A 12,179-nucleotide genomic window follows, 5' to 3' on the forward strand; every position below is an offset into this window, starting at 1 on the left:
GGCAACCTCACCTGTTTACTTCACTAATTGCTTTTGGAGAGAAAGTTTATAATCCTTCTGTTTTATGTGCTTCTGACTAAGTCCAGGGGAATGCACCCTTTATGTACTCCCTCCCCCATTCTCCTGTGTAGTCCTCAATTAAAAACAACTGTTAATGTTTGAAATGTGAACACATACTCAGCACATGAAGGCTGAGAATAATTACAGACATTTTGACTTAATTGCTGAAGCAGCACAATTTGGTATCTGTTAACATACAATCCACACACAACAGGATGATTTAGGCACTCTGCAGTTCAAAAGATGTCTACGGCTCTTGGTTAAAACCAGACTAAATTTGGTTGAAAAGTCTTTAGGTTACATGTAACTACAGGGTGTATAATCAGCATTTCTATGTTTATATTTCAACATGTAGTTATAATCAGTGGGAAAATGCTGTTGATTAAAAAACAGGATTACGTGAACCAAAGCTACAGTAACTAAGTGAGTACTCATTGCATGCCTCACCTTGGTCCAGATCAGAGGCTGACACTGTCAACACACTAGTTCCTGAAGGCTGGTTCTCAGAAATCTGGGCTTCGTACTGGCTCTCCTCAAACCAGGGCACCTCATCATTAACATCAATCACATGGACACACAGCAGCTGGCTCGACGAGTGCTGGGGTATCCCATGATCCTCAGCGATTATTGTGAGGTTAAAGATGTCCTGCTCCTCACGGTCCAAAGGTTTGAAAATAGACAGAGAGCCTGTAGAGAGATGAATCAGAGGTGAAATGTGAGGAGAGATTTCCTGTGCGTGTGCATGCGTGTGTGTGTTTGTGTGTGTGTGGGTGAGTATACTTTATTACAGCCTGTTTCCCAGAGGCAGTTACACACGACAACTACAGTATGAAAGCATGCTATCAAAGGCAATAAAACATGCCACTTTCCACGGCTGTGTGTAGTCAAGTGATTCAAAAACAAGTGTGAAAAGTTGCCGTGTGAGGGCCAAATCAGAGCTAATCTCCTCCACACACACAGCTTTGCCTACCTGAGTGCTACCACCACCACTGCTGTAACAGCCCAATGGTCTGGCCACAGTTTACGAGATTTTCCATTGGAGAATGCCGCAGCCATCGAGAGAGAAGCAGTAAACACACACTCTAGACACGCAACAGCCAGGCCTGCCGTGCTCCGTAGAAATTAGGGGCACCCTTGCCTTTTCATTATCCTTCCCTAAGAGGGTAGAGCTTGCATTGATTCAATTTCAATTTCATGCTTTAAAATGAGCTGCAACTGTTAAAGAAAGAGGGGGCCAGGGCTGTTTTGGTTTTAACTTTTTTGGGGGGTGTTTTTTGCTTTGTATCTTGCTAGGACTGAGATAACTTGCCCCTAAGCCTTTAATCTGGTAGGAGTTACAGGCTGGAATATTTTCACCAAATTTGACTCCTCTGTGATCCTGTAGTATCCCTGGTCACTGATAACACATGGGAAGAGAAAAAACAGTGGGAAACAGGGGAAAGTTTTTATTTTGGATGTTTTCAATTCCAACATCTTAAGCCTATGTGGGGTTTGTGGCGCCAACACTTTGGACTGCCGTATGAGGGTTAGCTGAGGTTGCTCAGACAACAAACACATCTTTCTTGCCTTACATGCAGAAGTCATTTATCAAGATTTGATGTGTTAATCCCAGAATGGTGTTGTCTTTTGCAGAGAGGCAGCTCACCATATCACCAGTGCATTCTCCCTTTGCTCCAAAAGTGAAATTAATGACCACCTATCTGACAATGAGTGATGACAATGTGTCTCACTCAGTGACTTTATAGACTCCTAATAATAGCTTGATAGCTCTCTCTATTGTGGTTAACTGTGATGCCAAAGTAATGAAAACAGAGTACGTAGAGATCGTCCCAGGTCTCTGGCCACTGACCTCAAAACAGGAGCAAACCAGGTGCTCAGAGGATTAACTCTGTCATGATTCTAACAAATAACCAGTGTGCATGAAAACACTTCAAGATGAGTGCACATACTGGGCTGAAGCAGAAGTGACATGCATGACAGCCCCTGAATGTTTCCATCCCCGAGCTGCTCCAGGGGGCATCCTGGTTGGCGACTTGAAGGGGAAGGTGGAGCCAACATCGACACGTGTCTCAAACACCACAACAAAGCCCATAGGACCAAATAGCCCAAGGTCAGTGTTGACTAAGTGACAGAGTCTCATGCAAGCACACAGACACATATGTGCATGCCTACACACACGCAGACACACGTGCGTACACATAAACACGCGTAACCGATCCCCTCTCTAATGGTTCCCAGAAGCCCGAGCAGGAGGCTCTTTGGTCTTTCATGGGAATAGATCCACAATAACAGATGATGGGTTGTGTGTGCATGTGTGTGCTTGTGCATGTATGTGTGTGTGTGTGTGTGTGTGTTTGGCAGGCTACTCTGTCTGTCTGGCCTCCAACTGAGAGAAATAAGTCATGAAAGGTGAAGCAAGAGTTGTGCTGTGCTGAGAAGTAAGCAGAGTATTAGAAAAGTTTGTGTGTGTTTATGGAGGGGGAGGTTTGGCAAGTGTTGTGGGGGGGCTGTGTGGAAGCACATGGAAAGGTGAGTGCGCATGCAAGGCAAAGTAAAATTTAGAGGAGGTACAAAAGCTTTAAAAGTCCATGAAACGACCCAAACAGGGGTGAACAGATGCAGATTTTCTGGTCCACTTAAACTGAAAGTATTTCAACTTGAGCAAGGAATTCGCTTGACATAGTAAGATTCAAGTGCTGGAATTCCCAGCAGGTGCTGGAAATACACAGATAGAGAACAATACCAACTGTTAGCCATGGGTGAAACACAAACTTGTAAGCAAGCAACAAAACTCATCCACATCCACATCCTTAATTTGAGCCTTGCAACAGAAAGCACACACTGACTCCTGCGTTGGCACTAGGCCAGACTCACCAGTGTTAGGATTGAGGCTGAATGTTCCTCCAGGTGTTGCCTGACTGGATGCTGTAGGTGACTCTACCATTCTCCCCTTGGTCTGCATCTCTGGCCATAACATACAATGCCACAAAGCCCACTGGCTGGTCTTCCATCACACTGACAGTTGTTGGCGAGCTGAACACTGGTGGATTGTCGTTCTCGTCTGTTACATACACCCTTGCTGTGACCGAACCCCAGCGCCTTTGGCTGGCATCGAGGGCAGAGTCGGTTGCCCTTACAACCAGGATCAGGTTGGAGGTGACCTCATGGTCAAGCTCCTGGCCCAGGGAAAGAACCCCAGAGGAAGGGTCAAGGTTTAATAGGCCAGGGTTGTTTGGCCACTGGTGGAGAATGGAGTACTTCAGCTCACTATTGGGCCCGCTGCCATCCTTATCTATGGCCTGGAAAAGTATAGATAGAGGAGCCAGGCTCCATGCTCTCAGAGATGACGATGGTGACTGGATCCTCAGGAAACTGAGGGGCATGATCATTGCTGTCCTCTACCTCAATGCCCAGGTGGACTAGGGTGCTGCTGGGAGGGGCCTGAGAGAAGTCATCCACCTCAATCTGCAGGGAGTAGCGTGCGTCCCGTTCATAGTCGAGGGGGCGAGCCAGGTAGACATCTCCAGTCAGACGGTCTACAACAAAGGTTCCATCTCGGTCCGTACCCCCAACCACTGTATAGGTCACCTCCCCTTCCTCTGGGGTTTCTCTGTCACGGAGGCGGACTGAACCAATAACAGAGCCGGGCTTGGCTTCCTCCACGGAGTTGAAAGATAGGGAGAGTGAATTGGTCTTAGAAGTAGGTCTGTTAACACTGAGAACCTGCAGTGAAGAAAAACATTGTATGAGCATTTGAGGACAAAGCAACATGACAGTGGAGGCAATGCTTCATTTAGATGCCTAGTGGCAACTTACGTTTACAATTTCAATACAAAGAACGAAAATATTTCATGGATTTTAGGCAAAGCAAAACCAGATTTTTGTCCACTCCACCCACTTGTACTGTATGTGTTCACTGGGAATAAATTAAACCAGTTACAAGAGTTTTTACAGACTTGAATAACACGCCTGCTACCATTAATCACACTTAATCTGATACTTCTGTCGCTGCCAAGAAAAATAATAGATGATAAAAGTAACACAATCAGAGGAGGATATGGTGAGAGGGGACTGGGACATATTCCTGTACTGTGTATAGCTTTACGCTTCCTTTGATGAGCAGTTCAAATGTCTTCAAAGACAACAACATTATTACTTCTCTCCTTTGTAAGAAAAGAGCTCCATAAGTAACACGACACATTGTTTTAATAAAAGATTTTCTTTGAGAAAAGCATGGATTGAGAAAATTTAAGCATTAAGCTGTAAAAAGAGAGAGGGATTTGGAGAGTCTTTGTTGATCAAATTTTCAGCAGCATTACTGACAATGTTTTGTAAGCTGAAGGGGAGATCTGGATACTGGAGCAATGTATCCTACAGCACAGTTCCCACAGTAAGTAGGCACTCAATAAATATGCAGTGTTTGTTGTGAAATCTTACATGACAAGCTGTAAATTGGTTCCACATTACATGGCAAAGGAGTGTTCCAGAAATAAATTGGTATAGTCCCATCCTATCATCGATGGATTTAGTAAATCAGTCTGAAAAGATGATTGAAGGAAATTACAGAAATGCGTCAGCGGGAAAGAACAACCCTGCACTGTATAATCCAATTAACTAATAATTATGACTTTCATTTTTTGTGTTGTTGGAAAGGAGAGAAACTGAACTGGCACTTAATGGAGCTGTTTATATGGCAACTCTATTTTCCTGGAACCTATAAATCTTTGTTCCTTCCAGGGTTCTTCCATTGTGTCCATTTACTGTTCTATATTAAATATTAACTGAATTACCTTCAATACTGTGTTTTACGTGTGTGTATAGCCCTGCCGCTCTTTGCAAAAAGGGCTACTGTATTAAAAAAGTGTTGAAGTCATTGAGTATGACCTTGATCAGAGCAGTCTACAGCTGGACCTCATCACAAGCCAGCTGGGAGTATTTGATTCAGACCCACTTTTCCATTTCAGATAGAAATTTCCCTTTTGAAAATTCACAGGGGAAGAAAAGGGAGGGGATGGGAGGGAAGCTTGTCAGAAGTGCGGCTGATATGTCTGCAGCTAGTCTGAGGGGCCCAGAGACATGGATCCTCTCAGCCCAGAGTCTATTCTTTGATATTAAATAGGTGAGTAGTGAGGGTGTTTGTGCTGGCTGGGCTCCAGTGGAAGTCTGACCTGAATGGTGAGGGAGCAGGAGGTGCTGCGAGGGGGCAGTCCTCTGTCAGTGGCTGTCACCGTCAGAGTGTACTCGGCTCGCTCTGAGTGGCTGAGGGGAGATGATGAACGCAGCTCACCAGTGTTTGGGTTTAAAGAGAAACGCTCAGCTCTGGGACCTGGGAGAGACAGAGAGTCCAGACTTTCACTGGTAATGATGTGTGCAGGAGGGCTTCATAAACAAACCCGGCGAGTCAGTTCTAGCATTTTGTCAGAGTTAAAACAAAGCCATTTTTAGGCCTAAGTTACTAATCGACTCAACTATGGTGTCATTTGTTTACAGTATTTACACACATGGATAACAATGACAATCTTCCTTTTTTTCTTAAGACAGTTAAAAAGTGCTTTATACTGAAACAGCAAATTGGAACACGCTAAAGAGAATTTAAAACTATAAAATAGAAAAATAGCAACAGAAAAACCTCCTTCTGATTGGCTGATCAAAGACTCTTAGAAGTATTCTGATATGCATTATTCCCTTCAGGACTACACACTGAGTGCTATCACTTTATTAAACCACTACATGTAGTCATTTACATACATATAATAAACCTTTCAATATTATTTTGTACAGAAGAGAACTCATTACTTCCTGCAGGTACTGTACCTGACAAAGAGTAGAATACAGTGCCATTCTCCCCTTCATCCGGGTCTTTGGCTTGCAGTGTGCCCAGTAAAACCCCTGAAAACTGACCCTCTGTCACCTATGGATTAAAAAACCAGGTAGATTATCACTCAAGACATGAAAGACATTTAATTTTCTGCCCATCTGTTTTTCTAGTCTCATGGCATCACCTGTATGATGAGATTTTTTCCAGACTGGCTGTGGATAAAAGTGGGGTCGTTGTCATTGTCATCCAGGACAGTGATGAAGGCTGTGCCTGTGGCACTACGAGGGGGCGAACCTCCGTCTTGTACCACCACCACCAGCTGGTAACTAGACTGCTGCTCTCTGTCCAGAGTCGTCCTTGTGCTGATCTCACCTGGGGAGAGAAGAGGGTGGATGAGAGGGATTTTATGCCGAGGCACCAGTCCAGAGCACTGGAATAATGATGAGAGCCAGCAGGCTTTGATCAGTGACACACAACTAACAGACATGCACAGTGTGCAGATGTTCGTGTATATGCATACACACAGTCTTTCTCTCACACACAAATAAGAGGAATTTTGGGAGGTTGGCAGATGCTGTAGAGACTCTCAACTCAGCCAGAAACTGATCACAAATCAGAGTCTGAGTCTCCACCCACAGACTAACAGGCTCAGCAGGCCAATTAGAGCCCAGCAAGATGCTTAGTGCTGCTGTCACCATCGTCTGACTAATTTATGACAGTGGGGAAGAGGCAACTGTAGTCTCTCATCTTTTAGAGATGACTTGGTGAGTTGACTAAACACTGATTGAGTTTTTTCCACATTTAATTTCAATTTTCGATGACACAGAATAAAAAATGTTTCATGTTAAATCATGAAAGCTTGTTTCTCATATTGATGGAGCATCTTTGAGCTCATGTAGAGGGGAATGACATGCTCAGTCATTTTGTTCTGGTTTGGTTTTAGCTCAATCTACAAAAAAAACAAAACAAAAACAGATGTAATAAAACTTATCATTTTGGGTCAGACAGTATTTCACATTATTTGGAAGACATCCAAAATTCAACAAATAATTTTAGCCGTGCTGCCTCTCTTTTCTTGTGCCAGCTCCTCTGTCAACAGCAGCTTTATTAAAGCATGACATAACAGTCAGCTACAAAAACTAGTCAGCTGTTTAAGCATCTCTCTCTTCCACATCTTCCATATAGCTTTTTCAAAAGAATGCGACGCATCTTAGGTTGTCTAATAAAGCAAACCAATGCAACCCACATTGTTATTTCAACACTTCAATCCGACAAACCAGTTGTGACCACAAATACATAAAAATTTCAATTAACCTGTTTGAGAGTTTATCTGGAAGTGGCGGTCAGGGTGCAGGAAGCGGTAGCTGAGGCGTCCGTTGGGGCCACTGTCTCGGTCTGTGGCTGATGCGTGACCAAAGCCTGTTCCTGCAGGCAGATTCTCTCTCACAGCCATGAAGACCCTCTCCTGTGTGAGCCGGGGAGAGTTGTCATTCTCATCAGTCACCGATATCCGTACTGTGGCACTGCCTGTCTTCTTTAACTGTCCGTGACCTGCACTGGCCAGCACTGTTAGAAGATACATGTCCTTGACTTCCCTGTCTAGGGCGCTCTTCACAAACAGCCAGCCGCTGTCTGCAGCGATGCCGAACCCTGCAGCGTCTCCGTCTGGACGCAGGTGATACGCCAGGGGACTAAAGTGACCTGAGCCAGGGGTCTCTCTGTTCAGAGCTCTGACTTGCAGGAAGCGCGTGTTTATCGGAGTTCCTTCCTTTAATTCCACACGGTATGTGAGGGTATCAAACACAGGCCCCTGGTCATTCTCTGCCTGGACGTGAACCACAAGCATGAAGGTGGCGCTAAGCTGGGGTACTCCACTATCCTTGGCAATCACCTGGAGGTCATATCGGGGGCTGTTTTCAAAGTTGAGGCTCCCAACCAATCGGATATCTCCACTGCTGCGTTCTATGCTGAAGATCCTCTGGATTCCACTTGGGGAAGAAAGGTCGAAGGAGAGTTGTCCATTGACTCCTGAGTCTCTGTCCTCAGCTTGGACCCGATACACCACTGTGCCCATTTCTGTATGCTCTGGCAGCAGCAGGGACTCCGATGATGAGGGCAGAAAAACAGGCGGGTTATCGTTGATGTCTGCGATGGTAATGTGGACACGTGTCTGGCCAAAGGCAGGGGGGTTGCCACTGCGGGCCTGCACCTCCAAATCAAGAGCCGACTGGGCTTCATGATCCAAGGGCAGACTGGTCCTCAGGGCCCCAGTCTCAGGATCCACAGTAAAGTAGCCTGCGGGGTCCCCAGAGCTGATGGTGTAGGAGATATCTTTAGAGGTGCCTGAAAAGAGGGTGACAAATACCAGACATGTCACCACTGCCCAGGAGGCTGCACTAAAAGCACAGAGTATAGATGTAATTTTTCAATTTTCATGACTGTAACAGCTCAAAAAATTCAGAAAATGACTGCGCAAACAAATATGTGAAATGGAATTTTTGATTGATGCTATTTCAGAGTTCGGTGTGTATTGTGGCTCAGTGCCTATTTGTACAAGTGGTACAGTGAGTAGAAAAGAAACTCTTTTCAGCATGATCCAGTGTGACTGATAAATGTATACTGAGTTACTCAATATGGGCTGAGTGAGTGAGTGAGTGAGTTACATAAATACTAAGAGAGAGCTTGTGTATCTGCATCTTTAGTCCCCACCTGACTTACTGCTGGCCTGGACAATGCCTACGACTGTTCCCCGCAGGGCGTCCTCTGATACAGTGAAGTAGTACTGAGCCTGTTCAAACACAGGTGGCGCCACCAGCCCCGCCACCACACTAATGTTCACTCTGGCATTTACGAGGGCAACCAGGCCGCCACCGTCCTGAGCAGAGATAACCATGGGAATGACCGAGTTGGCCTTCCCGTAGACAGACCGAGATAGGGAGATTACACCTGCAAAAAGGTTCAAACAGGCAGTTTTTTTTACACATGCAGGAAGATGTCGGACAAAATAAATGACTTAAAAATATATTTAAGTGTACGCAGGAACAGGAAAAGTACTCATGCCAACCTGTGTCTTTGTTGAGTGTAAAGTACGGGGAGGCCCCTCCAGGCACTGTTTTGTATGTAATTCTGCCATTCTCGCCTGAGTCTGGGTCATAGGCCATCACTCTGACAACAGATGTCCCAGGGGCGCTCTGCGTGCTCAAACTAACAGCATAGTTCACAGGGTAGAACGCGGGTCTGTTATCATTAATGTCGACCAGATCTACCTTCACGTAGGCTACTGAACTCAGTCCACCCTGCAGAGGAAACAAAAAGCTCTTTTGTTATACCTTCACATACACTAAATCATGAACAGAAAAAAAAACACACACCTGAAAGCAGGATTTGGGCCACATTAATGGTGCTAGTAAAAACCAGCAGTAAACCCTGTTAAAATTTCGATGTATAGCATACCCTCTAAAATATAGTCCCAGCAGGTTCGTGCTGGGATACAGATTGATAGTTTCCCTCGGGAAGGAGCAATATGTCATGACCCGAGGAGGGTGAGAGGGCTCGCCTCAACCAAACAATCTGTTTCATAGGCTTTTCATTTTCAGAAAATACAGTGCAGGCTTTTCATTTGGACCAGGTGGCAAGAAGTAGGGAGGCGGCAGTCCAACTTGTTAAAATATTACTGCCTGACAGTTGAGGCATTTCTCCATCTGATTGCTTTAACATGACCACAGTAATTTTGTTTCATTTTTAACCTTCTTATTTTTTAAGCATTATCTGGTGTAAAGTGAACAGGATGCTATACTAGCGTTTGAGTAAGCCTGCCATGGAGAACCATTCAAGCTTTCACTTTTTACTTGGCTGCTCAAATCAAAGTTTTTCTGCACAGTTGGCCACGTCTTTGCTCTCCTGTCAGTATGAAAAGCATGGCTGCTGTGTTTATAGGATTACTCTGTGGCTCAATAGATTCATATTAAGCATGATTTCAAAATGTGGTGGCTCACCCCATCCACTGCAGTAACAGTAAAGTCGAAGCTGGCTGGCCCTTGATCTCTGTCTAGTAAAGCACTAGTGCAGATTTGGCCCGTCTCCTTGCCAATGGTGAACTGAGAGGGAACAGCGCTGTTAATGCCAGAGCCAAGGGAGTAGGTAATGGAGCCAAAAGAGCCGCCGTCTGCATCTGTTGCAGTCACCTAGAGAGAAGAAAACATGCTGTTAGTTGAACATTCCAACATTGTGCATTAAAATTAAAATTTATCAAGTTGGAAGGGAAATATCTCACTGGATAAACTCAGCAGTTTCCACATTCATTAATAATATGACTCTAAAGCCACAGCACATCAAATCTAAATTCTATTAGAGGGATGTAAGACTAATGGCAATCCACAAACTGAAAACAAGAGCACCATACCAGGTGCCTTGTGAAAGCATCTTTGGACCCATTCTTTGTTGTTTATCTGAGCCAGAGCATGAGCCAAACAGGCCCTTTGGCAGAAAGGGGCTCTGAGGGAATGAAAGGGGTTGGCGGGAATGAGGATGACTTCTACAGGCTCTGGGAGAGCTGCCAGCAGGGAAAACTGCCTGCTTCAGGAGTGGCGTCTGTCTGCAAAGGACAGTGACAGGGACGGCTGGGGAACAGTGGGATACCACACAGTATGCCTCAGTGCAGCGCATTATACCCTAATGTAATGTCCCGCTTGTGGTCTGGTTTTAATAACACCGCACATCTACAGAGGGCTGGAACTGCTGGAGCTGTAAAAGCGGCTCACAAGCCATCAGCCAGGGAGCCGACTCAATTACTACAGGATCTCCCAAGACAGTGCAAGGCAAACAGACCAATCAGATTGGGCCCCTAGGTACCAGCAGTGTAATTGTTTGCAAGTGTTGGCTCTGGATCGCAGTTTGCGAGAGATTACAGTAGGATTAAACCTCACAAGTTGATTAGAATTCTCCTTCCTCCCATCTTTTATAAATGGATCTTTTTAGGAAAACACTAATTGGAGGAAAATAGAAGCTCAAATCATGCTCTGGTGCACCAGCACTCAGCAGCAGGGAACCTCCTCTGCGTAAAACGGAGTAGTCATCAGGAACATTGCCAAGAAAAATACGGCAAGCCATGCTTATCATCAAAAGCCGACTTTTTTTGATGGCGTTGGTATGAGTGTGAGAAGATGGAAATCATTCATTCGAGGTGATGAAGCTTTGGCTGTGGAAATTCAGGCTCCAACTCTTTCCTGAGCAGATGGCAGACGGGGGACTCAGCTGAGAGCATGCCCCACACTCTTGACTGTAACTCCTAACAGAGGGTGAGTGGTGTGTAGGAGTGAGGGAGTTGTAAAGCTGGCAGAGATGCAAGCCAAAGAGAAGAATAATAAACCACATGAGGAAAGGGGAAACCAAGAGCAATACAAGAAACCTACTCCGTCTTTTCATGCACAGAGGCTGCAGTTTACTGTAATATTTTATCATTTTGCAGGGGGACAAGTTATTTATAACAACCCCACGGCTTTATGTGCTTGCTTTCTTCACATTTGATTTGATGAGTGTCGGCTGGAGGTAAAGTTCAAGGAGCATTGAAGGACCATGAATAACTGGGTTTGTAAAACAAACAAACAAACAAAAACTTTAAAAACCTGGTAGATATGCTACAAACATTTCACAATAGGAAAATATTTCCTCTCTCTTGTGACTGACCCATTGAACATACAGGCTATTTGAGGAGACTTATAGTTGCTTTCCATTTTAGCCACAACCATCCATAAAAAAACTTTTTTACAAAGTACAACCACATTCAGTACAGAAAAAATCTGATGTAGAAAGCCTACATTTATATTTATGATATGAAACCTTGAAAAATGGAGGGAAAAATATGAAAAAAAAACAGAGAGAAAATGAAAGTTACTTTTGGTGGGGTGGGAGTTGGAGCTCTTTTCACTCTATGAATCTATAATGATACACAGTAAAACTTATTGTTGCGTTCAGATTGAACACATTGCACTGAGGGTTCCCTGTGCCTTTAAAAAGTTCCAACTTGAGCAAAGTGCAGTGGCACAGCGTGTGCTGCAGAGATACTAAGCTCTTCTGTGAAGAACAAGTTCACCAGAGACAGGGGATTGAGTGATGTGCACGCCGTGAAATTAATTTACATGAGAAGGATCCAGTGCTTTAATAATTACACTTCTCCCAGTGCTCCAGTGAGCAAAGTGGTAAGGATATTTGGAGCCAGATGTGGTCTGAAAACCTGAGAACGATATGCTCCATGAGTTAAGTGTATGACTTTTTTGGGGGAATGTACTGTACGATAATAAAC

General features: G+C 44.6%; 1 protein-coding gene across 1 annotated transcript in view; it reads right to left on the bottom strand.

The window, feature by feature from the left end:
- Positions 1-12,179, bottom strand: part of LOC108876012 (protocadherin-16-like) — a 77,615-nt gene that overhangs the window by 9,081 nt on the left and 56,355 nt on the right. The window contains 11 exon segments of the mRNA XM_051065422.1: positions 508-747; positions 2,935-2,965; positions 2,967-3,365; positions 3,367-3,783; positions 5,229-5,386; positions 5,875-5,971; positions 6,063-6,250; positions 7,193-8,221; positions 8,588-8,824; positions 8,943-9,174; positions 9,874-10,062. Of these exon segments, the coding sequence (XP_050921379.1) occupies positions 508-747; positions 2,935-2,965; positions 2,967-3,365; positions 3,367-3,783; positions 5,229-5,386; positions 5,875-5,971; positions 6,063-6,250; positions 7,193-8,221; positions 8,588-8,824; positions 8,943-9,174; positions 9,874-10,062 (3,217 nt within the window).

The sequence above is a fragment of the Lates calcarifer genome, linkage group LG21 (assembly GCF_001640805.2).
Source record: "Lates calcarifer isolate ASB-BC8 linkage group LG21, TLL_Latcal_v3, whole genome shotgun sequence".
Taxonomy (NCBI): domain Eukaryota; kingdom Metazoa; phylum Chordata; class Actinopteri; family Centropomidae; genus Lates; species Lates calcarifer.